The sequence below is a fragment of the Pristis pectinata genome, chromosome 7 (assembly GCF_009764475.1).
Source record: "Pristis pectinata isolate sPriPec2 chromosome 7, sPriPec2.1.pri, whole genome shotgun sequence".
NCBI lineage: Eukaryota > Metazoa > Chordata > Chondrichthyes > Rhinopristiformes > Pristidae > Pristis > Pristis pectinata.
In genome coordinates, this window is record NC_067411.1 from 51,420,393 (window position 1) to 51,446,208 (window position 25,816).

The window sequence follows — 25,816 nt, forward strand, 5'->3', positions numbered from 1 at the left end:
GAGATATACAACCTGGAGGCAGGCCCACCACATCCACTTTGACGGTGGGCACACATCTGCATTAATCCCACCTTCCTGCACTTGGCCCATACCCTCCAGAGCCTAAGCAATTCAAGTGCTAATCGAGAGACTTCTTAAATGCCATCAGTGACCCCACTTCAACCACTCTCTCAGGCAGTGCATTCCAGCTACTCATCACTCTTTGGGTGAGAAAGCCTCCTCTCAGATGCTCTCTGAATCTTTTCCCCCTTATCCTAAACCCTAGGTCATACTAAATTAGACTCTACTTTTACTTTATGCTTCTGGACTCGAGGTTCTGTTTGTTGATTTTATGAGCTTATCTCTCCAACCCACTATAGTTTGCAATCGGCTAATATCTCAGAATTAAAATCCTTGTCCTTATTTTCAAATCCCTCCATGCCTTCATTCCTCCCTATCTCTGTAATCTCCAGTGCCATATGACCCTCTGAGATCTCTGCTCTCCACCATTTCTGGCCTCCTGATTGTCCTTGATTTTATTTGCTTTGCCATTAGCTGCTGTGCAGTCAGCTGCTGAGACTGAAGCTCTGGACTTCTCTCGAAACCTCTCTCTCCCCATTCTCTCTTCCTTTAAGATGTCTTTGAAACCTACCTTATTCACTAAGCTTTTAGTCATCTGTCCCAATGTTTCCTTATGTGGCTCGGTGTTAAGTTTTGTTTGATTATTGGTCCTGTGAAGCAGCTTGGAATTTTTTACAATGTTAAAGATGCCACAGAAGTTGTTTTTGCCTGTCAACTCAGTGAGATCCCACAGCTCCTCTATTAACCAAATGAAATTATATTCTTATCATAGAAATGGCATAATTTACCTATTTCTATCTTGACATCCACATCCATCCGAGCTCTGGGCTTATCTCTGACTTGCCTCAACCTTCCACTATCTTTCTCACAATGTCTTCAGCAAATTCCTGGCATTGTTCCCCCTCACCACCCCCCCCCCCCCACTCTCACCACCACAATTATAATACAGATTGTTTGTGCATATAATAAATAGAAGCAGGCCTATGTGCATTTCCCTGAACTGTGGTCTACATCATGTTTTAAAACAATCCCATTACATTGAACAAGAATGATATAATTTAAGCAGGTTTATTTTGTTGATCTGTTTGACTTATGATTCTCTGTGCAATTAATAATTCTCTTCTGTTTTACAACTTTGTCAGTTTACATCACCTGATGTGATGGTTCCTGAAATCCCTTCTATTTGGAAGGGGATTTTCTATGTCACCCTGTGAGAGTCTGCAACAAAGTTACTTTCTAATCAACTTTGAAAAATTGTCAAGATAAGATAAGATCTTTATTAGTCACATGTACATCGAAACACACAGTGAAATACATCTTTTGCGTAGTGATTTTGGGGGGCAGCCTGCAAGTGTCGCCACGCTTCTGGCGCTAACATAGCATGCCCATAACTTCCTAACCTGTACATCTTTGGAATGTGGGAGGAAACCAGAGCACCCAGAGGAAACCCACACAGACACGGGGAGAACGTACAAACTCCTTACAGGACAGTGGCCGGATTTGAACCTGGGTCGCTGGCGCTGTAAAGCATTTTGCTAGGCACTATGCTACCGTGCCGTCCTAAGATATTAGTTCCTTAATTTCCCTCATGGTCCTTGGATGGAAACTATGGTTTCACTGAAATGTACTCCAATATCATCCATGCCTCAGATGTACTGTGCCTAGTTCACACTGGTCGGAACAGTTTCTTGGCTGTGGTCAGACATTTGATTTTTTTCCATATTATCTGGCCAAGGCTCCTCTTATGTTTCTTTAATTTTCCTTTTTTTTCATCCCTCTTGTATCTTTGCTTTACTGCTTTTAACTATCATTCTGTTTAGTTCTGACACTCTCATTCGCCAGGTTTAAGTTGATTAATTTTGTAGAGAGAGTATGAATATGCAGTTTGGTGTCCTTACTTAAGAAATGAGATACTTCCCGTAGAGTGGGGTCCAATAAAGGTTCACCAAACTGATTCCTGGGATGATGGGATTGTCATATGATGAGACAATTGGGCTGAGTAGGCCTGTATTCATGAACTTAGAAGAATTAGAGGAGATCTCGTTGAACTGTAAAAAGTACTGACAGGGCCTGACAGACTGAGTACAAGAACAATGCTTCCCCTGAGTGATGGTCTAAAATAAGGTGTCACTGTCTCAAAATGCAGGGTAAAATATTTAGGATGGAGATGATAAATTTCTTTATTATTTACCTCAAGCTATAACAACTCAGAAGGAGGCTAATTAACCATCAGATCCATTCTGGCTCTCATGGAAGCAATCCCTTTAGTTCCATTTACTCCTACTGGTTGTGAACCTATGGAATTCTCTACCACAGAGGGCTGTGAAGGTCAGGTCACTGAATATATTTAAAAAGGACTTAATTAGATATTTTGACACTTAAAGCATCAAGGCATATTGGGAAAGAGCAGTGTTGAGATAATCCTTGCAGGCAGGTTTGCTAGGGTGGTTCAGGAGGGTTTAAACTAGTTTGTGAGGGGGATGGGAACCAGAAGGGTAGGTCAGAGGAAGAAGTGGATAGGGAAACGTCAGATCTAACAGGCAGAGAGGCTTTGAGGAAGGAGAAGCAGAGTACAGGGTATAATAGAAAGGTGGATGGGCTAAAGTGCATTTACGTAAATGCAAGAAGTATCAGGAATAAGGGAGATGAACTGAGAGCTTGGATAAGTACATGGGACTACGATATTGTGGCTCTTGCAGACACTTGGCTGTCACCGGGGCAGGAATGGATATTGAATATTCCTGGTTTTCAGTGTTTTAAAAGGGATGGGGGGATGGGGGGAGAAGAGGAGGAGGGGTGGCGATGCTGATCAGGGACACTATTACAGCTGCATAAATGGTGGATAATGTAGAAGGATCCTCTCTAGAGTCAGTATGGGTGGAAGTTAGGAACAAGAAAGGAGCAGTTACTCTACTGGGAGTATTCTATAGGCCCCCCAGTAGCAGCAGGGATACTGAGGAGCAGATTGGGAGACAGATTTTGGAAAGAGGCAAAAATAACTAGGTTGTTATCATGGGAGACTTCAACTTCCTAAATATTGATTGGCACCTACTTAGTGCCAAAGGTTTAGACGGGGCAGAGTTTGCTAAATGTGTCCAGGACGGATTCCTGTCACAGTATGTTGACAGGCCGACTAGAGGGAATGCCATATTAGATCTAGTTTTAGGTAATGAACCGGGTCAGGTGACAGATCTCTCGATGGGTGCGCATTTGGGGGACAGTGACCATTGCTCCATAACCTTTAGCATTGTCATGGAGCAAAGAGGACGGGAAGATATTTAATTGGGGAAAGGCAAATTATGAGGCTATAAGGCTAGAACTTGAGAGTGTAAATTGGGATGACATTTTTGAAGGGAAATGTACTATGGAGATGTGGTCGATGTTTGCAGGATGTTAGGGATAAATTTGTCCCAGTGAGGCAGAGAAAGAATGGCAGGGTGAAGGAACCATGGCTGACGAGAGATGGAACAACTAGTTAGGAAGAAGAAGGCAGCATATATAAGGTGTAAGCAGCAAGGATCAGATAGGGCTCGTGAGGAATATAGAGTAGCAAGGAAAGAACTTATGAAGGGGCTGAGGAGAGCAAGAAGGGGACATGAAAAGGCTTTGGCGAGTAGGGTTAAGGAGAATTCCAAGGCTTTTTTCTCATTCGTGAAGAACAGAAGGATCACGGGAGTAAAGGTAGGTTGGATTAGAGGCAAAGCTGGGAAGATGTGCCTGGAAGCTGTGGAAGTGGGTGAGGTTCTCAATGAATACTTCTCTTCAGTATTCACCAAGGAGAGGGGTCTTGATGACGCTGAGGACAGTGTTGGTAAGGTTAATGTTCTAGAGCATATAGATATCAAGAGAGAGGATGTATTGGAGCTGTTAGAAAATATTAGGACGGATAAGTCCCCGGGGCCTGACGGAATATTCCCCAGGCTGCTTCGCAAGGCGAGGGAGGAGATTGCTGAACCGTTGGCTAGGATCTTTGAATCCTCGTTGTCCACAGGAATGGTACCGGAGGATTGGAGGGTAACAAATGTTGTCCCATTATTCAAAAAAGGTAGTAGGGATGGTCCAGGGAATTACAGACCAGTGAGCCTTACGTCTGTGGTGGGCAAGATGTTAGAAAGGATTCTAAGAGATAGGATCTATGAGCATTTAGAGAATCATGGACTAATTAGGGACAGCCAGCATGGCTTTGTGAAGGGAAGATCTTGCCTCACAAGCCTGATAGGGTTCTTTGAGGAGGTGACCAGGAAGATTGATGAGGGTAGTGCAGTAGATGTGGTCTACATGGATTTTCCTAAGGCGTTTGACAAGGTTCCACATGGTAGGCTTCTTCAGAAAGTCAGAGGGCAAGGGATCCAGGGAGGCTTGGCCATGTGGATTCTGAATTGGCTTGCCCGTAGAAAGCAGAGGTTTGTGATGGAGGGAGTGCATTCAGATTGGAGGGCTGTGACTAGTGGTGTCCTGCAGGGATTAATTCTGGGACCTCTACTTTTCGTGATATTTATTAATGACTTGGATGAGGGGGTGGAAGGGTGGGTTAGCAAGTTTGCAGACAACACAAAGATCGGTGGTGTTGTGGATTGTGTGGAGGGCTGTTGAAGCCTACGGAGGGATATTGATAGGATGCAGAGCTGGGCTGAGAAGTGGCAGATGGAGTTCAATCTGGAGAAGTGTGAGGCGGTACACTTTGGAAGAGCAAACTCCAAGGCGGAGCACAAGGTTAATGGCAGAATTCTGGGGAGTGTGGAGGAGCAGAGGGATCTGGGGGTTCATATCCACAGATCACTGAAAGTTGTATCACAGGTGGATAGAGTAATTAAGAAAGTTTATGGGATGTTAGCTTTCATAAGTCGTGGGATCGAGTTTAAGAGCCTCAAGGTAACGATGCAGCTCTATAAAACTCTGGTTAGACCACACTTAAAGTACTGTGTCCAGTTCTGGTCGCCTCATTATAGGAAGGACGTGGAGGCGTTGGAAAGGGTGCAGAGGAGATTTACCAGGATGCTGTCTGGATTAGAGAGTATGGATTATGAGGAGAGACTAAAGAAGCTGGAGCTTTACTCATTGGAGAGAAGGAGAATGAGGGGAGACATGATAGAGGTATACAAAATATTAAGAGAAATAGATAGAGTGGACAGCCAGCGCCTCTTTCCCAGGGCAACATTGCTCAATACAAGAGGACATGGCATAAAGGTAATGGGTGGGAAGTTCAAGGGAGATGTTAGAGGGAGGTTTTTCACCCAGAGAGTGGTTGGTGCATGGAATGCGCTGCCTGGGGTGGTGGTGGAGGCTGATACGTTGGTCAAGTTCAAGAGATTGTTAGATAAGCATATGGAGAAATTTAAAATAGAGGGATATGTGGGAGGAAGGGGTTAGATAGTCTTTGGCCTGGTTTAAAAGTTGGCACAACATGGTGGGCCGAAGGGCCTGTATTGTGCTATATTGTTCTATGGTTCTATGGTTCTATAAAGCATCAACCATGATTGTATTGAATGGCAGAACAGGCTCGAACGGCTGAAAGGCCTACTTGTGCTCCTTTTTTCTGTGTTTCTATAAATTGTAGTATTATGATGAAGAAGGACCTTCTTAAGAGCTAAAGACCCAAAGTTAGGTGTCAGCATACATTTTTGAAGCATAGCTAATATATAATTTTCTTCTTGCAGTGTAACACACATGATTTATTTTCAACTATTGTAGGTCAGTAATCCATGATTTTACAGCATTGTCCCCCAAAGACTGATCCTGTCACAATGCAATGGTACACACTGCAGTTGAGCAGCCTCTGTGGTGAGAGAAGCACAATTAACTTTTCTGGCCCATGACCTATCATCGGAAAGTCAACTGCAATGTTAGGTGGGCATATAGAGAAAGGCAAGGAAGGAGTTGTAGATGGGAGTTGATGTCTACCTTACCAAATGTCCACTTGCACATCTTATTGTCCGAGTCTCAGAATGTGGTCAGGAGCAAAAATTGTTGACTGATTATTTTATTCCCCTCTCACTAGCCCAATGTCATTGCAGGCTAATTGAAGATCCCCAGCTGCTGAGATTATCTAGCTCAAATCACATCAATGTCATCCTCAGTCTGATGGGTATGTAGATAATCCTATCCAATACGTTCAAGCTTTTTGTTAGACCCTTCCTGGTTCTCTCTGCATTAAGGATTAAGAACACTTCACTTCATCAGTCCAATCACTACTGGCTTCCTCTCTCTGCACAATACCTTCTGGTCCAAGTTTAAGGAGAGAATCTATTCCATGATCTCAAGGGTTCAGGAAACTCGCTGACAGAAGCCATGTGATTTAGTAAAAGGTCTTGCTTAGAAATAGAATAAATTCCATACATGAATAAATAAATTGTTACGAAGCACTGAGAATCAAATAGTGAATAAATTATGCAAATAAGAGAACTTCAGAGTTTGTCTCACATTTCTGCAGGAAAGTTATCAGCATCTACGCACATACCTTTTAAAATATATGATGCAACAGTGTTGCCAGATGTCTTTCATTCATATGTTTCATTTGGATTATCAAAGAATGGCCATTTTCAAGACTCATTGCCTCATTTCTTTATGAATGATTTGAATTTACCGTGGTTATATCATTGTGTTTAAAATAAATGCTCATGGTGGATTCATTCAACCAAGTTGCATCTCTGGGTATGGATTGGTCAAAAATGTTTGTCCAGTGACATTTGCCCTCTTGTCATATGGCCAGGAGGTTGAGTCAGTGGCTGTTTTGTTTCACGGGTCAGAGTGCAATGTCACTATCTACTGAAAGCTGTAACAGGGTGAAGGAGTTTCATTTCACCACCAGACATAAAGCAATAAAATTAACCATTGAAACACTTTGCATATCAAGACACACTTGATTTCTGATTGTGGATTGCAGGTTTAAGAATTTCACTGTGATGTATAGGTACAATACTCTGATCCATAGTTAAATTTTCATGCTATTTTGGAACTAGCTTTAGGGGAGAATCACTATACCACATTCCACAAGCTTGGCTTAATAAATGTCTATGGATCTGACTTTGGTATGTTCTGTATATTCATGGACCCAACTGTCTTGCCAGTGGATATGCATTTCGTCATGACTTCTCCTGTAGATTATCTCATGCCATTGCAGATGAGAGTGGATTAATTGTGATTAACTCACTGTTAATGGCCAGTAAAGCTTTAAACCCATAGTTACTTTGCCCTCAACTGTTTTTTCTGAGTGGGCGTTGAGTAGATTTGCATCTATCTTCCATAATCTACTACAAGTGGAAAAGAGCTTCAGGGATTTGAAATATAAGAGGTGCAATTTGCAAGCAGAATAAGGACAATAAATATAATTTCTATCAATGGCATACATGGAAAACTAAAATGGGAATTAGTTTAATTCTGTGTTCTGTTGATAATGCTATTGTTTGAAATGAAAGCTTGTCAGTATTTCTGGTGCGTGCTTCTGTCTTTAAAACAGTTTGAGTGCATGCTTTAGTTTTTGTTCTAGCAATCACCTATTATCTTTGTAATGTAAAAGTCACAGCATCAATAGTCATTAACAAATATACCCACTATGTTGTCAAAGCAGCTGGTTGATCTCCAAAGATGACAAGCAAATTAAACAAGAATATACAAGTGGGTGTTTGCTGACCAGATTTCAGGGCATTGTGCTTAATGAAGCTGTGCCTATAATGACAGTGAGAGGAAGTAGGTGCAAATGAGATCAGCACTGCCAATTTTCGCACTAAGTTATTGCAACATGCCCAAGCACAGGGCCTGATGCCAATCATAAATGTTGCCTCAATGTCAGCCACTGCAAGGGAGGTTATCCTCAAGGTTGGTGAAGAATGCACTAATGATAGGCATCCTGAGCAAATATGTTTCTGGCCTAAACTTGTGGTATGTTTAGTCCAGATTATTTCTATCACTGTCACATGGGTTAATATTCTTCAGTTCTGGGAGTTTGCATGGCTGTGCCTTGTCTGTAATTGACAACCTTTGTGAGTCTGTTTAATCTAAATATTTTGTAATCTGGTAGGTTTATGCAGTGAGAGTCCATATACTACCTTGTCTTTCCTTACATTTTGAATCAGAACTTGGTATCATCACTTACTGACACGCACCTCCTCCTATCTTCATGCACTTACAAAATGCATTTTGCACTTCACTGAGATACTGCACTGTAGATCAGCCATTGCTCAATTGGTCACTCTTTTACCCTTGAGTCGAATGGTGATGGGTTCAAGGCACATTTTTGCACAAAAGTCTAGGCTGACTCCTCCCTGCATTGCTGGAGGGCCGGAAAATGAGGGAGTGTTGATGTTGAAGCAGCAATACTGAGGGAGTGCTATGTTGATGGAGGGGCCATATAGTGGGATAACTGCACTGACTAAGGGTCAGTGCTGTTGGCTGGTCAATATTGAGGCAGTGAAGCACTACTTGAGTTTCTGTCTTTCAGAAGTGGCATAAAGCTGAGGCTGTGTCTGTTTTCACAGGTGAAGCAAAAGTTGAGAGGGCATCTTTATCTCTTGGAGTCTTGATCACTGTTCAGCCCAACCAACATCTGAAAAAGATGATTGCAATAGTATTGTTATTGTGAGCCGAAGATACTTCGGCTGTACTGAGGTCATACACAATGCAATAGCAATGTAAATCTTTCATTCTTTTTAAACCAATGAAGGTATGGATCTGTGCTTTAATTATTTCACCTTTATTCTGCAGTGCCTTAATGAAAAGAACCAGTTCAAGATTACAGTGATCTTTGAGTGTGTCTGCCTTCATTTGTTGACTTTCTTCAATTCCTGCCCAGGCACTTGCTGGACAGAATGCTGCAGCTCAGAGTTGCTATGCATTCCTTGTTCTTGTTTCTCACTGAATGGTTACATTGCTGTCATCCATAGGTGGGATTTTTGCATTCCTTCCTGACCAGCTTCCCAGCCAATGGGGAATTATTGCATAACGTGGAGACATGTATGGGAAAGACAGACAATGTATTCATTGCAGCAAAGAGCATTCCAAAAAATTTGTTGCAAGAGAGTGTCCCAAACACTTCTCCAGTTACTTCCCTGAAATATTCCAATCAGGAAGCAAAGGCTTCCAGGCTTTGAATCCCTATCCTGTGCTCTCTGTGCACTAAATCCCATTCTTCCTCTTCACCACCACGACTCTCTTGTGTCTCTACAAACTCTGCTACAGAAATAAATCTCAGAGTACTTTGAACTGGAGCCCATTCACACCCTAAGGGTGCTTCTCACAGCTACACTGTGCAAGATGGAGCTTAAGAGAATTTTAGGGCCCAGAAACAGGCCAGTCAGCCCAAAAAGTCTGTGCCAGAGTCCCAGCACCACCTAAGATCCTCCCATACCTTCACTACTCCCTGTCATTAGCCTCCTATTCATTCTCCCTTGTGCGTTTATCTAGCTTCCCCTTAAATACTTCTCTGTTCTTGACCTGAACTACTCCCTGTGGCAGGGAAATACAGTCTTTCTGAATTTGACTTATACTTGAGAAGGTGAACAGCTCTGTTTATCTGAATGTGGACATGTGGAAAATAAGCCCAGATTGTGTGACACTATGCAAACATTTCAGATCTGTAACATAACCAAATTTGACCTCCAGCCTGAAGGACTGGAACTGTTAGTCTTTACTGTGCAATCTGTATGTACTGCAGGCTAAGAGTGCACCATGCACATGTCAATCTATTTATTGCAACCCATTTACTGCTCTGTGTTTATATGCCTGTTTGTGTTGAACAGGATCGGGTCAGTACATTTAAAAGCTGTTCTGGAATCTAAGCCAGGAAATTACTTAAAGATGAATTTTTGAAATGGCATGCAGAAATTGAAAACAGTTTTCTGAGCTGCCTCAGTATTATTGGATCGTGTGGACATCAGCCCTTGGAGGGGAACCATCTTTCATGGATTTATGCAAGCTTATTTAATGTCAGTTCTCACCAGCCTCAGATCAACATACAAGCTTGAGGATAATCATAACAAGCTGCTGGCTGTCTGTGATCTTGGTCCACAATTTTGTATCAAAATCAGACCTCAGGTTGATGTATTGCATCCAAGAGGTTGTCCTTTAGGGCAGTCTGTTAATGCCATGTGAATATAGAAGGAAGGGAAAAGCTTAAAGTAATGATCAAAGCAAAATTTATCAACTCTCCACCCCACCACAACCAAATTCCTCCCAATAGTAATTTGCAGTATGTTCCTGGCAAACCTATAACCATAACCTTGTTCTCCTTCAAGTGTAGAAGGCTAGGGGAAGACTGAATAGAGCTGTTCAGAATTATGAGCGGATAATAGTAGACCGAGCAGAGCAATCTGTTTCCTGTGGCTGATAGTTAGATTTATCATAAAGAAGTAGAGGAAAAATTAAGAGGTTATATTTCTCCGGGAAACATTTGAGGATGTAGATGCACTTCCTGAAAGGGAAGTCCAAGGGGTTCTAGCTGGAAAGGTGTCGTTAAAGAGAACTCAATCCCAGGTTATAGGGAAAGGGACTAAGTCAGACAACTCCTTCAAGATGATGGGAGGCACAATGGCTAGAGTTCCCTCTGTCTGTGCTGCACAATTTTTTGGAGTTCTAACCAGCTGAAGCCATGAGGCAACTGGAATGATATAGAGAAGCCAGTATGGTATCCATTATTTCTGCTACTGCACTGATGAGAGAAACCAAAAAATTTGTCAAATAAGAAGTTGTCCACTCCAAGGAAACAAACCCAGCCTATCCAGTCTCTTCATAACTGAAACATTGCATCTCTGGCAACATCCTGGTGAATCTCCTCTGCTGACCTCCAGCCTTTCAACTATATTACTGTTGTTGGTTGCTAACTGTCCATCATTGTCTATCCACGATAAGTAAGAAAGCCAACAAAGCCTTTCTTCGCTGATTGGAAAATTCTTGTTTGTTCCTTCAGTCCATTGAATACAACGAACCCAAGTTTTCAAAGAATATTTCTAAAGACCACAATTGATTTTTAATTGTCTTCTGAGTTTTTTCATGAGTTAGTCCTTAATTAGTGGGGAGCGCTGGAGGATTGGCAATCCTAGTGTGCAGTAGCTGGTTTACAGGCCTTCATTTCTGACCATTGGGTGTGGATTCAACGCTTACGTATTGGAGATATGGACCATAAATCTGTTCAAGGTAGTTCTGATGAGGAATAAGGATGATTCAGAAATTAAAGTCCTGTATTGGGGGAAAGCCAATTTCAAAATCATGTGCACTTGGTAAAAGTAGACTGGAAGCTGCTACTTGCAGGTAGATCTGCATGGACAACCAGGAGTTATTCAAAAGAGAAACAGATATAGAGAGCTAAAAATGGGGGTAAAACTACATAAAAAAGCATTAGGCCACAGCTAGAATACTGTGTGCAGTTCTGGTCATCATACTATAGGAACGACATGATTTTGTTGGAGAGGGCACAGTTCACTGTGATGAGAACAGAATGGATGGAGTGAGAGTTGTTTTTCTTGGTGTGGAACAGACTTGATAGAGGTGTACAACACTTCAAAGGATATAGATAGAGTAGGTAGAAAGTTTTCTCCATTGCAGAAGTGTATAAAAGTAGAGGGTGTTGGTTTAAGGGAAGGGATAGGATGTTTAGAGGGTATCTGAGGAAGAATTTTTACCCAAGGGAGAGAGGGAACCGGAAGATACTGTCTGAGGGGGTAGTACAGGCAGGTACTCTTAAACCATTTAAGAAATATCCAGGCAAGTACTTGAACTGTCAGGGCACAGAAGGCTACCAACCAAGTGCAGGTTTAGACGAGTACTTGATGGTCAGCATGGACATGGTGAGCTGAGGGGCCTGTTTCTGTGCTGTGTGATTCTATGACCCTCTGACTCCAAAGTTGTGTGATTTCATCTGATCTCGCTGATCAGGTTTGCTGTCTATGTTCCTGTGTAAAACAACACTGCCTAAACTAATTTCCTCCGTGTTGGATTGAAAACAGGCTGTCACATAGAAAACAAAGAACTGGAATAAATGGCTCCTATTCAGGCTGCATGGATGTAACTAGTGGAGTACCTCAAGGATCGATTCTTCACCCTCAATTAATTACTATTTACGTTAATGACCTGGAGGAGGGAACAAAATATATGGTTTCCAAGTTTGTTGATTATACAAAAATAGGCGGAAGGGCATGTTGTGATGAGGACATTGTGATTCTGCAATGGGATATAGATAGATTGAGTGATTGGCAAAAACTTGGCAAATGGAGTTTAATGTGGGGAAGCGTGAGATCATGCCCTTCGGTATGATGAATCAAAAGGCGGATTATTCTCTAACTGGGGAGAGACTGCAAATGAGTGAAGTTCAGAGAGATTTAGGTGTTCTAGTGCCTGAGTCACAAAAGGTTAGCAGGCAGGTCCAACAAGAAGGTAAACAACATGTTGGACTTTAATGTGAAGGGGTTGGAGTTTAAGAAAGTTTTATTGTAGTTGGCAAGACCACACCTGGAACACCATGCACCATTTTGGTAAATCAGCATTGGAAGCAGTCTAAAAGCTAATTCCTGGGATGAAAGGATTGTCCTATCAAGAGGGTCTTGACCTTTTGGGTCTGAACTCCTTTGAGTTCGGAAGAACATATAAGATCCTAATGGGGGCTTGATAGGGTAGATACTGAGATGTTTTCACTACTAGGACAGTCACGGACAAGAAGTCATAGCTACAAAATAATAGAACCATAGAACACTACAGCACAGAAAGCAGGCCATTCGGCCCTTCTAGTCTGTGCCGAAACGTCATTCCGCTAGTCTCATTTACCTGTTCCCAGTCCATAACCCTCCAGACCTCTCCCGTTCATGTATCAATCCAATTTATTCTTAAAACTTAAGAGTGAGCCCGCATTTACTACATCAGATGGCAGCCCGTTCCACACTCCCACTACTCTTTGAGTGAAGAACTTCCCCCTAATGTTCCCCCTAAACCTTTCCCCTTTCACCCTGAAGCCATGTCCTCTTGTACTTATCTCTCCTAATCTAGGTGGAAAGAGCCTACTCGCATTAACTCTGTCTATACCCCTAATAATTTTGTAAACCTCTATCAAATCTCCCCTCATTCTTCTGCACTCCAAAGAATAAAGTCCTAACCTGTTCAATCTTTCCCTGTAACTCAACTCCTGAAGACCCGGCAACATTCTGGTAAATCTCCTCTGCACTCTTTCAATCTTACTGATATCCTTCCTATAGTTAGGTGACCAGAACTGCACACAATACTCCAAATTTGGCCTCACCAATGTCTTATACAACCTCACCATAACATCCCAACTCCTATACTCAATACTTCCATTTATGAATGCCGGGATGCCAAAAGCTTTCTTTACAACCCTGTCTACCTGCGACGCCACTTTCAGGGAATTATGTATCTGAACTCCCAGATTCCTTTGTTCCTCCGCACTCCTCAGTGCCCGACCATTTACTGTGCATGTCCTACCTTGATTTGTCCTTCCAAAATGCAACACCTCACACTTGTCTGCATTAAATTCCATCTGCCATTTTCTGGCCCATTTTTACCAGTTGGTTCAGATACCTCTGCAAGCTTTGAAAGCCTTCCTTGCTGTCCACTACGCCTCCAATCTTAGTGTCATCAGCAAACTTGCTGATCCAATCTACCACATTATCACCTAGATCATTGATATAGACAACAAACAACAATGGCCCCAGCACAGATCCCTGAGGCACACCACTAGTCACAGGCCTCCAGTCTGAGGAACAATCATCTACTACCACTCTCTTTCTTCTACCACACAGCCAATTTCAAATCCAGTTTACAACCTCTCCATGGATACCTAGTGTCTGAACCTTCTGAACTAACCTCCCATATGGGACCTTGTCAAAGGCCTTACTAAAGTCCATGTAGACAACATCCACAGCCTTTCCTTCATCTACTTTCTTGGTAGCCTCCTCAAAAATCTCTACGAGATTCGTTAAACATGATCTACCACGCACAAAGCCATGCTGACTATCCTTAATCAGCCCTTGGCTATCCAAATACTTGTATATCTGATCTCTCAGAACACCTTCCAATAATTTACCTACTACAGATGTCAGGCTCACTGGCCTGTAATTACCTGGTTTACTTTTAGACCCTTTTTTAAACAACGGAACAACATGAGCTACCCTCCAGTCCTCTGGCACTGCACCCCTGGCTAAGGACATTTTAAATATGTCTGCCAGGGCCCCTTCAATTTCTATACTAGTCTCTCTCAATGTCTGAGGAAATATCTTATCAGGCCTGGGGGATTTATCTACCTTTATTCACTGTAAGGCTGCAAGCATCTCCTCCTCTTTAATCTCCATATGTTCCATGACTCTATTGCTTGTTTCTCTTCCTTCCTTAAACACTATGCCAGTTTCCTGAGTAAATACTGATGCAAAAAAACTGTTTAAGATCTCCCCCATCTCCTGAGGCTCCACACATAGCCGACCACTCTGATCTTCTAGGGGACCAATTTTGTCCCTTACTATCCTTTTACTCTTAATATACTTGTAGAAACCCTTCAGGTTTACCTTCACATTATCTGCCAAAGCAACCTCATGTCTTCTTTTTGCCTTCCTGATTTCCTTTTTTAGTATTTTCTTACTTTTTCTCTTCTCTTCAAGTACCTCATTTGTTCCTAGTTGCCTATACCTGCTAGACACCTCTCTCTTTTTCTTAACCAGATCGCCAATATCTCTTGAAAACCAAGGTTCCCTATGCTTGTTAACTTTGCCTTTAATCCTGGCAGGAACATGCAAACTCTGCACTCAAAATTTCACCTTTGAAGGCCTTCCACTTACTGAACACATCCTTGCCAGAAAACAACTTATCCCAATCCACTCTTCCTAGATCCTTTCTCATTTCCACAAAATTGGCCTTTCTCCAATTTAGAACCTCAACTCAAGGACCAGACCTGTCCTTATCCATAATTAACTTGAAACTAATGACATTATGGTCACTGGACCCAAAATGCTCACCTACACATACTTCTGTCACCTGACCTGTTTGGTTCCCTAATAGGAGATCAAGTATTGCATTTTCTCTCATTGGTACCACCATATATTCATTTAGAAAACTTTCCTGAACACATTTGACAAATTCCAAGCCATCTAGCCCTTTCACAGTGTGGGAGTCCCAGTCAATATGTGGAAAGTTAAAATCCCCTACTATTACAACTTTCTGTTTCTTACATCGGTCTGTTATCTCACTACAGATTTGTTCCTCCAATTCTCTCTGACTGTTGGGTGGTCTATAATACAACCCTATTAGTGTGGCCACACACTTCCTGTTCCTCAGCTCCACCCATATGGCCTCTGTAGACAAGCCCTCCGGGCTGTCCTGGCTACGCACAGCTGTGAAATTTTCCCTGACTAGCAATGCCACTCCTCCCCCTTTCATCCCTCCCCCTCTATCTCATCTGAAACAACAGAGACCCAGAACATTAAGCTGCCAGTCCTGCCCCTCCTGCATCCAAGTCTCACTAATAGCAATAATGTCGTAATCCCACGTGTCAATCCACACCCTAAGATCATCTGCCTTACCTACAATACTTCTTGCATTGAAATAGATGCATCTGAGAACATTTCTATCACGTACAAACCTTTGATTTCTGTCTATACCTGCAGTCCTCACGTGACCTTTATCCTCCTCCACCTCACTATCTGCTCTAACACTCTGGTTCCCCTCCCCCTGCAAATCTAGTTTAAACCCCCTGGAGCAGCACTAGCAAACCTACCCGCAAGTATGTTAGTCCCTCTCCAGTTCAGGTGCAAACCATCCCGTCGGAACAGGTTCCACCTTCCCTGGAACAAAGCCCAATTGTCCAGAAACATGAAGCCCTCCCTCCTGCACCATCTCCTTAGCCACGTATTTAGCTGCATGATCCTCCTATTTCTAGCCTCACTAGCACGTGGCATGGGTAGCAATCTTGAGATTGCAACCTTCGAGGTCCTGTCCTTCAACTTTGCACCTAGTTCTCTAAACTGTCTTTGCAGGACCTCCTCCTCCTTCCTATCCATGTCATTGGTCTCTACGTGGACCACAACATCTGGCTGCTCATCCTCCCTCCTGGATCGTGGACCCTGGCACCAGGGAGGCAACAGACCATCCGCGATTCTTGATCTCTCCCACAGAACCTACTATCTGTCCCTCTAACTATTGAATCCCCTATCACTACTGCTCTCCTCTTTTCCCTCCTTCCTTTCTGAGCTGAGGGTCCCATCTCGGTGCCAGAGACGTGACCGCTGCAACTTGTCCCTGATAGGTTGTCCCCACCAGCAGTGTCGAAAACGGTGTTCTTATTGTTGATGGGAACGGCCACAGAGGTGCTCTGCTCTTTCTGTCTATACCCCTTCCCTTTCCTGACAGTCACCCAGCTACCTGTCCTAATGGGACAGTCATTTAAAACTGAGGTGCGTAGAAATTACTTCTCTCTGAGGGTAGTGAATCTTTGGAATTTTCTGCCTGCAAGGGCGCTGTGGGTCAGATCATTAGATACATTTCAGGTAGTGATAGATAAATATTTGAAAGATCAAGGAACTGAGGGTTATGGGGAACAGGCACAGAAGAGGAGTTGAAGCCAGCATAGATCAGTTATGATCATATTGAATGGTGTGACAGGCTTGAAGGGCCTGGTGACCTAATCCTGTTCCTATTGCTGTTGAAAGGTTAAGAGAGCAAAGCTGTAGTTAGATTATAATTTGGCAGAACCTGCGTTCTATGGGATCATGGCACTTCTGCTTGTTTTGGACAAGCCTTTCACATTCCACATAGGTTCTCTTCTCCAACTGAATTCGAGTGACGAAATGAAGGCCAACTATTGATCTCCCTAAACCTTTTGGACTTGGTTCTGGTTGATCTTCAATGTAACTTGTTGGAAGAGTGAATTGGACTGAAAGAGTAAGTGAGGCTGCATGGTCATGTGATCCAGGAAGAGGCAATTGTGACTTGCCTGATGTTCAGATTTTAAAGATCTTTTAGCCTTAATAGAGAGCGATGCTAATTCTGTTTTCCTTCTGTATGTATTGATGTCAGTGAATCAATAAACTGTCTGACAGACACTACAGATCCCTGGAAAATATTAGTGGGTACAAGCATGTTATTATCAGAGTAATGCTTTGGGGGACGCATAAGGATCACAGCTTCTTAGGGCTGAGCTTTCAAGTGAGTTTTCCACCCTGATGGATCAGAATTTGACCAGTTTATCCTTTCCCAGATCAATATTGGGATTGAAAACAATAGAAAATCACCATTCAGCAAGAAATTCAAATCCAGAATCAGAAAGACTGACCTGTTACATTAGAAAGAAAGGTTATTTAGAAAGGCTATACTGATATTGGTAACATGTTACACGATATTTATCCAGAGTGAAACTAATGTATAACATCAAGTGTCTGGCACTACCTCAAGGCACAAAGCAGCCTAATGAGTAATATGAAAACAGTGAAACACATTTTAATGTATAGTTAAACGCAAGAGCTTTAATTATCCTTGGTCCAGGATATATTTTTCATTGGTAAATGCATGACGATATAAAGGAACAGAACTGCATACTGCAATAGGTAGATTTTTAATGCTTGCCTTTAATTTAGAAGAATAGTTCTGTCTAGTCATCTGCTGCACCACGATTGACCCTGCAATCTCTGTGTCCACTCCAGTGTTACATTAACCACAACAACCAATGAAAACCAGATTTAACGTGTGTGTACTGCAGACTGTCCTGGGACAATCATGAAAGCTCCATGCTGTGATTTGCTGCCACAATGCATCTCTGTCGCTTCATGTTTTTTGCCTGGAATATTAACACAACATATTTTGTTAAGTTATGATTTTACTTTGTGGTCTTACGAGTTCATGCTTCACTCACTCTTATGTACAGCAACAGAGAAAAGGTTGTTCCTTGCAAACGACCCCCTCCCACACCCTCAGACTTGTAAGGATTATCATGCAGACTTACCTTGGGTCTGCACAGCAAGTGTTCCATATTAATAAGCGATGTATACTCAACATCTACATCTAAAAGAAATCATTGTCTTTGTAATAGCAGGATCTTAGCTGGTTCATTTCATAGAGTCCCAGTGGTTTTCATTGCATTTGCTTTGACATTATTAAACTCTGTCTGTTTCACTAATAGTCAACCTAATTACCACATGTGCATGGCAGAAAAGTTTGCTCTGTGGGTCGAATGGTATTAACAATCTTTGCATGTTGCTCCTGGGCCTCTGTTTCATCAGTAGGACAGTTGTAGCATCTTCTGAATAAGGCTGCTGTAATTATGCGGAATCAATAAGATTTTTTTTTGTTTTTGCCTTTGTTGTTTCCTTGATATGGCCCGAAGGATGCTGCAGGCAAGGTGCTGGACCGTTGGGCAATCATGTCCCGGGAAGAGGAGATCATTACCCTCCAGCAGTTCCTGAGATTCGGAGAAACCAAATCCATTGTGGAGCTGATGGCCATCCAAGAGAAAGAAGGGCAGGCTGTGGCAGTGCCGACTTCCAAAGCAGATTCCGATATCAGGACTTTTATAGAAGGCAACAATCGGACACGGAGCCCCAGCCTCCTTGCTCATCTCGAAAACAGCAACCCTTCCAGCATCCATCATTTTGAAAACATCCCTAATAGCCTGGCCTTCCTGCTTCCATTCCAGTACATAAACCCTGTGTCCGCTCCACTACTTGGCCTCCCTCCCAATGGGGTCATGCTTGAACAGCCAAGCCTGAGACTGAGGGAACCTAACCTTCCCATCCAGAATGAGCGTGTGGAGAGCAGTGAGTCTGAAGTCTCTGTTTCACCTTTTCGAGGTGACCAATCAAGCAGCAGGAATGCACTCAGCAGCATCATTAACATTGAACCCAAGAATGAGCAGAAGAGCATGTCCCCAATTCACACTCCAGCTCCTGCAAACGACCCGGTCAAATCTGACCACTCCAAAGCCAGCATTCTGAATGCAAAGATTCAGAGGATGCGAAGGAATGGGTTGACCCCAAGGAAAGGCCGAGTGGTCTGCAATGCCTGTGGGAAGACCTTCTATGACAAAGGCACACTCAAGATCCACTACAATGCTGTGCATCTGAAGATCAAACACAGGTGCACCATTGAAGGCTGCAACATGGTCTTCAGTTCCCTGAGGAGTCGCAATCGACATAGTGCGAATCCCAACCCCCGCCTGCACATGCCAATGTTGAGGAACAACCGAGACAAGGACCTCATTCGAGCCACATCTGGAGCTGCCACTCCTGTCATATCCAGCATTAAGTCAAATTTGAGTCTTTCGTCTCCTGGACGGCCATCCCTGGGCTTCAGCTCGTCCTCAGTGGATCCAGTTCTTCAAAGCCCACTGGTGTTCCCTTCATTAAAAACAGTGCAGCCTGTCCCTCCATTTTACCGGAGCCTGCTGACCTCTGGTGAAATGGTGAGTCCACCGAACTCACTCCCTACCAGTCCCATCATGCCAGTGGTAGCCAGCCTCGAGCAGCCTTGTGGCCCTGAGCAGCACCCACCCACTGTCCAGGAGCTTGCAGCTGAACTTGCCCCCAAGAAAAAGTCTCGCAAATCAAGTATGCCTGTCAAGATAGAAAAGGAGGTGATTGGTGCAGCTGACGAGTTTGATGAAGAGGATCAGGTCAATGAGAATCATGTCAATAATGACATTCATGATGAGGAAATGAGCAATGGCAACGGTCACAAGGGTATGAGTCCTGCCATTCACATGCACAGCAGCAGGAAGGCAGATGATGAGAGAAGCCTTGGTGGGTTTGAGGATAAAAAGATGGGGAGCATTACTTCTGAGGATCATGAGCAGGACCGCGATTTTGAGGATGAGTCTGAAGGCTCAGAGTCTAAAATGTGCGATGATGCCACAGAAAATGAGGACCAGACACACAGAGAGATCTTTGATAAGGAAGAAATGTCAAGCAGCAAGAATGAAGACAAAGACTGCATTTCCCCTCCTCCCCAAACCATTAAAATAAAGGAGGAGTTCAGTGACCCAACCTATGACATGTTTTATAGTATCAGCCAGTATGGCTTGTATAATGGAGGAGCTGGGAGCATGGCTGCCCTCCAGGAAGGCTTTGCCTCTTCTATGGGATATGGCAGTCCCCAGAAATACTCACCAGAGAGTGAACTGTGCTCCAGCCCTGACCCCAAGATCTGTTACGTCTGCAAGAAGAGCTTTAAAAGCTCCTACAGTGTGAAGTTACACTACAAGAATGTTCACCTGAAGGAGATGCATGTTTGCACAGTGGAAGGTTGCAATGCAGCATTCCCATCTCGCAGGAGCAGAGACAGGTATAGTCCTTTCTGATTTATGCTTGAATAGATTTAACTATGTACCATCTCTTTACCTGCATCCAATGACTTAAGATGAAATGTTTTCTCTCAGTTTACCTTGTTTTAAGTTTTACTGCTTTTCTAATAAGGTAATTGTAGATTTATGTTTAAGCTTTTTAAAGAAATAGGGAAGACTATTGTTTTAAGAATCTGGATGTGATCAGGCAGTTTCACACTTTGCAAGGTTTCCTGTGAAATGGTATGGCAGACCTCCAAGCTCCTAACAATTGGTTTTTATGTTGAAAAGACACTGAGAGAAGATGAGGCAATTTAAAAGAGGGAGGGTCAGGAAACTGAAAGCGAAAGCAAACACTGCAGATGTTGGAAACCTGAAGTACAACAGGGGTGCAGGAAACACTCAGTAGGTCAGGCAGTTCTGTGGAAAGAGAAACAGAATTAAGTATTTAGGTTGATGACCTTTCATTAGAATGAGTACATATTTGACATTAGCTTATAAGGTGACTGTGGAATTACAGGATTTCTGTAAAAATTCCATTCACTGTACCAAATGTCTTTTGAGGAGGAAGTCTGCCACCCTCACCTGGTCTGACCTTTGTGGAAATCCAGGCCCTCAGCATTGTGGTTGACTCTTAACTACCCTCTAAACTGTCCCAGCAAGCCACTTGGTTGTCAGTAAGGTCACACACGACTTCCTCCTTGAGGGCAGTTGGGTATGGGCAACATCCCCAAAATGAAATAAAAAATTATAGACCAGGGAAAAGGACAAATGCAGGACAAAGCAAAATGGAAGCTCTGTGTGGGGCAAAGGACAGGAGAGAGTAAGCAACAACAGGGAGGATGATGTGAGATAAACGCAGCACTTCTGTATTTCCCCAACATTTTGTGCAGGGTTGGCAAGGGCAATGGAGGAGAAGCTGTCCTCATGATCCGTCATGGGGAGATCCAAGGAGATAAAAGTAAATCGCAAGGTGGGATAAAATGTCCAGAATAAAATGCATTTCACTTTAACAGGTGTATTCTCTTGTTACACCAATGCTACCTCTGTAAGTTTGGCTGCACTTGCCTTGGATCAGTAGTTGTTGAGAGGTGGAGGCAGCTTACAGTGAAGATATCTTAAAATTAACTCTCCCTCACCATCCTGTCTCAGTCAGCCAGAGTTCACCAGGGACCCAAGTCCTTCCCCTCCAAGAACTGCTTCCTGTGGCCCCATTCCCTCCTTGCTGAAATCCAGACACTCTGGAAAACTAATCATGTGTATCCTCTCATCATTCTATTCCCATCTCACAACACATGATGGATCTCACCCACACACACCAACACATGTACTCAGGCACACTCGTGCACAGAAACATGCACTCACACAACTCATACACACACTCGAACCACTGAGACACACACAAACACTCTACCAAATACATACACGCAACCACAAAAACAACTTGCAGTTAGAAAATGCAATCAACGACATACACAACACCACCACAGACAGACAGACAGACATGCACCTCCCACTCAGATACATACAGTATACAAACTGCATTCTACAGATCAATACAAGTGTTACATGTGCATTGATTAGGTAAGAATCCTTGCATTGTCTTCTTTCATTGCTTCTCTAATTGTTTTGCTTCTACGCAGCCAGTGCTTTGGCACTTTTGCACTGACTGTTCGCAGGGCCTTTCTTTATACCAGTGGCCATAGCCCTGTATAGTGAGCCTAGGAGCTCACCTTGTCAACTGCTGCCCACAAAGATAATAATGTATCTGGATGGATTGTCCCTTACAAGTTGTTTCTTGCTGCCAAATCTGTCCAGCTCCATCTCCTGCCAAACTCTGTGCTCATTAATGCTGCCCGTGCATTGAGTCTGGTCCAGGCATACTGAGAACCTTTATCAGCTTAAAACCTTCAGTCATTCCCAGTTTTTTTTTAAATTTTATTTACAGCGTGGTAACAGGCCCTTCTGGCCCAACAGGTCCGCGCCACCCATTTTAAACCCCCAAATTAACCTACCTGTACGTCTTTAGAATGTGGGAGGAAACCGGAGCACCTGGAGGAAACCCACGCAGACACGGGAGAACGTACAAACTCCTTACAGACAGCGACGGGAATTGAACCCCGATCGCTGGCACTGTAGTAGCGTTGCGCTAACCGCTACACTACCGTGCCGGTACTTTTACTCCTTGACAGCACAACTTGGCCCCACATCAAGCTGCATACTTAAAATTACAGAATCAAGAATTATTATCAAGAAATATTGATCTTAAAATTTGCACTGATTTTTTGCTAAATTAATGAAGGATAGCTAGCTGGTGCTTACCAGAAGGAAGCACCCCTGTAGTTGTTGAGCTACCCAATCACAGTGTGATCTGTGCAACGCTAATGTGGAGGGTTTGGGCGAGGTCAGGGGGGGTGGGAGGGCAAAGGAGCTGATCACCAGATTACCAACTGGACTGCTTGATGAAACTGACAGCATTGCAAACCACAGCAAAGTATCACACCTGGGTCAATGTCAGCTCATATTAATCAAGTTCCAGCAAGAGCTCACAGACTGGTACTGGCATCTTTGAGTCAGGATTGATATTAGGTATGTTGTCTTTCAGTTGTGATGTTAAATAAGGCTCTATCAGTGAGCAGTGTGTTGTCGCCAGTGAACAGGTCAATACATTATTCCTCAGCTAACATCATTAAACCACATTTTCTAACTGTCATCATGTTTCTATTTGTGGAAACATGCTGTGCACAAATTGGTGATTGTTTGCTACATTTACAACAGCAGTGACCAAGTTTAGGAAATATTTGGTGACTTGGAAAATGATTGAGCTGCTGAGGTTGTGAAAGGTACAGTGGCAATGTGAGTCTTGGATCGTTCAGATGGAGCATAGTAATTCCTGGTTTCAAAATACAATGGGAATAAGTCATGACTTTCTGCAAGAGTGTAAATTGTTTAGTATTTGTGCAGCACCTAATAAGTTGTCCTATTTTGCATGAAAAAAAGATTTTGATTTTTATATTCATTAATGGGATGGTGTCACACCATTTACTGCTCATCCCTGATCACCCTTGAGAAGGTGGTGGTGAGCTCATTGAACTGCTGCAGTTCTTCCAGTGAAGCTTTTCCTGCGGTGTTGTTGGAGACAGAGCTCCAGGATTTAAACCCACTGACGGTGAAAGAACAGGACAGTGGGTGATTTAGGGAAGTGCTCCGATCCTCCTACCCTCCTTGGTAGTAGAAGTTAAAGGTTTGGCTGATGCCACTGAAGATTCAAAGGCTGAATCAATTTAAACTCTTACATTTCCTCCTGTAGCCACACAAGAGAAAAGTCCTTTGTTGTAGCCTCTCTTATTAACATCAAGCACAGTATTTCTAGGAAGCAAAGGCTCTTGCTGTTTCCTAGAAAACAATCAACATTTTAATTTATTAATTAAAAATTTTGGTTTCACCTTGTTTTGGACTGCTATTTTCTCCAATCCCCATTTATTTGCAATTTTTGTGTCCTGGATTCCATTAGTGTTTTCCTCATTTCCTTGGTTTCTCTTGATTTTGAACATGCCAAAGTGGCAAGCATGGGTGTGGCTACATGGGTTTGAAGGAGGAGAAGTGAATGACTAGCCAGCGCAGGTGCACCAACCTTCTCTGGGTCACATGAGTCAACCATCCCCATTGCTGTTTAGCCATAGCTGACTGTGTCATTGAACTTTGACTGTGCTCAATCTATTCCATTAACTAGGAATTTAAATCATGTAATTGAACACTAATTATCCAAAATCAGGTTGTGCCATTTAGGTTGAGCTGACTCATCCTAAACCATGCCATTCAATACTGACTGACCCCAAACTGCACTGTTGGACACTGACTGGCCCTAAATCCTGCTACAGAACACTGAATAACCCTAAACCATGCCATTGAATACTGACTAACTCCCAAATGTGCCACTGAATACTGACTGATCCTGAACAGTGCCATTAAACATTAACCCACTCAAATCCAAGCCAATGAAACACCAACTCACCCTGAACAGTGTCTTTGAATGTTGACTCATTCTAAATCACGCTGGTGAACACTAACTGACTCTAAACTGTGCCATTGAACAATGGCTGACCCTAAAGAAGGCTAACTTTGATAACCTTTGATAATAGACACAGGGATCTTAATGCACAATTAATTGCAACGTGGGAAGCACTCCAATTTTGTGCTGATGAGTCTTGTCAATGATTTTAGTATCAAATAACCATTGTTGATTGGCTGGTCACAACAGCAAATAGCCAGTTGAAGTCAGCTTGCACACCTTAAAGGGAAGATGCACCATGGCTGGAGCAGTTGCAGCCAGCTGCACAGGAGGTAAATCTGACCTGGGAATCAATGAAGAGTGGTACAATGTGGGAGAGTGCAAGCTCCAAGGTTTTATAATGCTGCACAGCAGGCCTTGAATGTAGGGGTGATGTCCTGTATCTGCAGGGGGCCTCAAGTCAGCAAGAGTAAAAAGATATGGTCAATACCAGCATTCAAGCCCTGAGGATCTGGATTTGGCATCGCAAGAAGTTCAGTGACCTCACGTATGTGGTCAAGGTCAGTGAATGCCTCTTTAATGCCATGTCCCATCAGTTGAACTACCAGCCTGAGACCTGGCTCAATGCACAATACCCCCATCACCCACCTGCCTACTGCCTTGTCAATCAGGACGCTTATGTAACATTCATATGCTTTACCTCATTCTCTTACATTTATTCCCAACGTTAAGCCTCACACTTACAGCTTGCAGTTTGCAGAGCTGTCAGTTATCAATCCTGATAGACATATCCACCCAAACCATATACCTGCACATCTTCCCCTGATGGTACACAATCAGAGGCAGCTAACAATAAAGGACAGATTCATCTTTACATTGTAATATCATGGAGAAATGTACTATGCATTAATGGGACACCTATATTGTATCTGTGGCCAGTGCCAGGGTTGAGCCCATTGCAAGGGATGGCCTTGTACTTAAATCTCCATACACCCTCCTCTACACTCTATTCTGGTTTGCAGGTCGCAAATGGCGTGAGCATGCACCTCTCACTTCCCTCTGGTCCCCGCATCATAACTTTACCCTTGCCCATTTTCCATTGCAGATACCGAAGAACTGCATCCTGTCCAGGCAGTGGGGGACAGCAAGACGGCAGCAGTGCTGAAGTCACATCGTCACTCGATTTCACTGTCTCAGCAACCAGCTCAGATACTGATACTGTGCATAATTTAGAGGAAGGCAGAGAGGTGGGATCTCCAGGCATGAGTGGCCTGCAGCCATGGCAGGGGGCCACGATAGTGCAAGTGTCAGCACCCTCAAGGATGCAGAGTGATCAGATGAGGACTTTGATGGGACTGGCTACTGAAGAAGACTGATGGGTATGCACAATGAAGTGCTTGCTGCATTGGCAGGGTTGCCAGAAAGCCTGCATTCACTGTCACGTAGCATGGGGAGTTCAGCACCAACTTGGCACAGGATTTTGCATAGAGCCT

General features: G+C 43.3%; 1 protein-coding gene across 3 annotated transcripts in view; it reads left to right on the top strand.

Annotated features, from left to right (window-relative positions):
- bnc2 (basonuclin 2) overlaps nucleotides 1-25,816 on the top strand; it is a 550,218-nt gene that overhangs the window by 434,111 nt on the left and 90,291 nt on the right. For all 3 annotated transcript variants that reach the window (XM_052020463.1, XM_052020461.1, XM_052020462.1), the window contains exon 4: nucleotides 18,362-20,313. In XM_052020463.1, coding sequence (XP_051876423.1) covers nucleotides 18,362-20,313 — 1,952 coding nt within the window. The remainder of the gene's footprint in view (nucleotides 1-18,361; nucleotides 20,314-25,816) is intronic.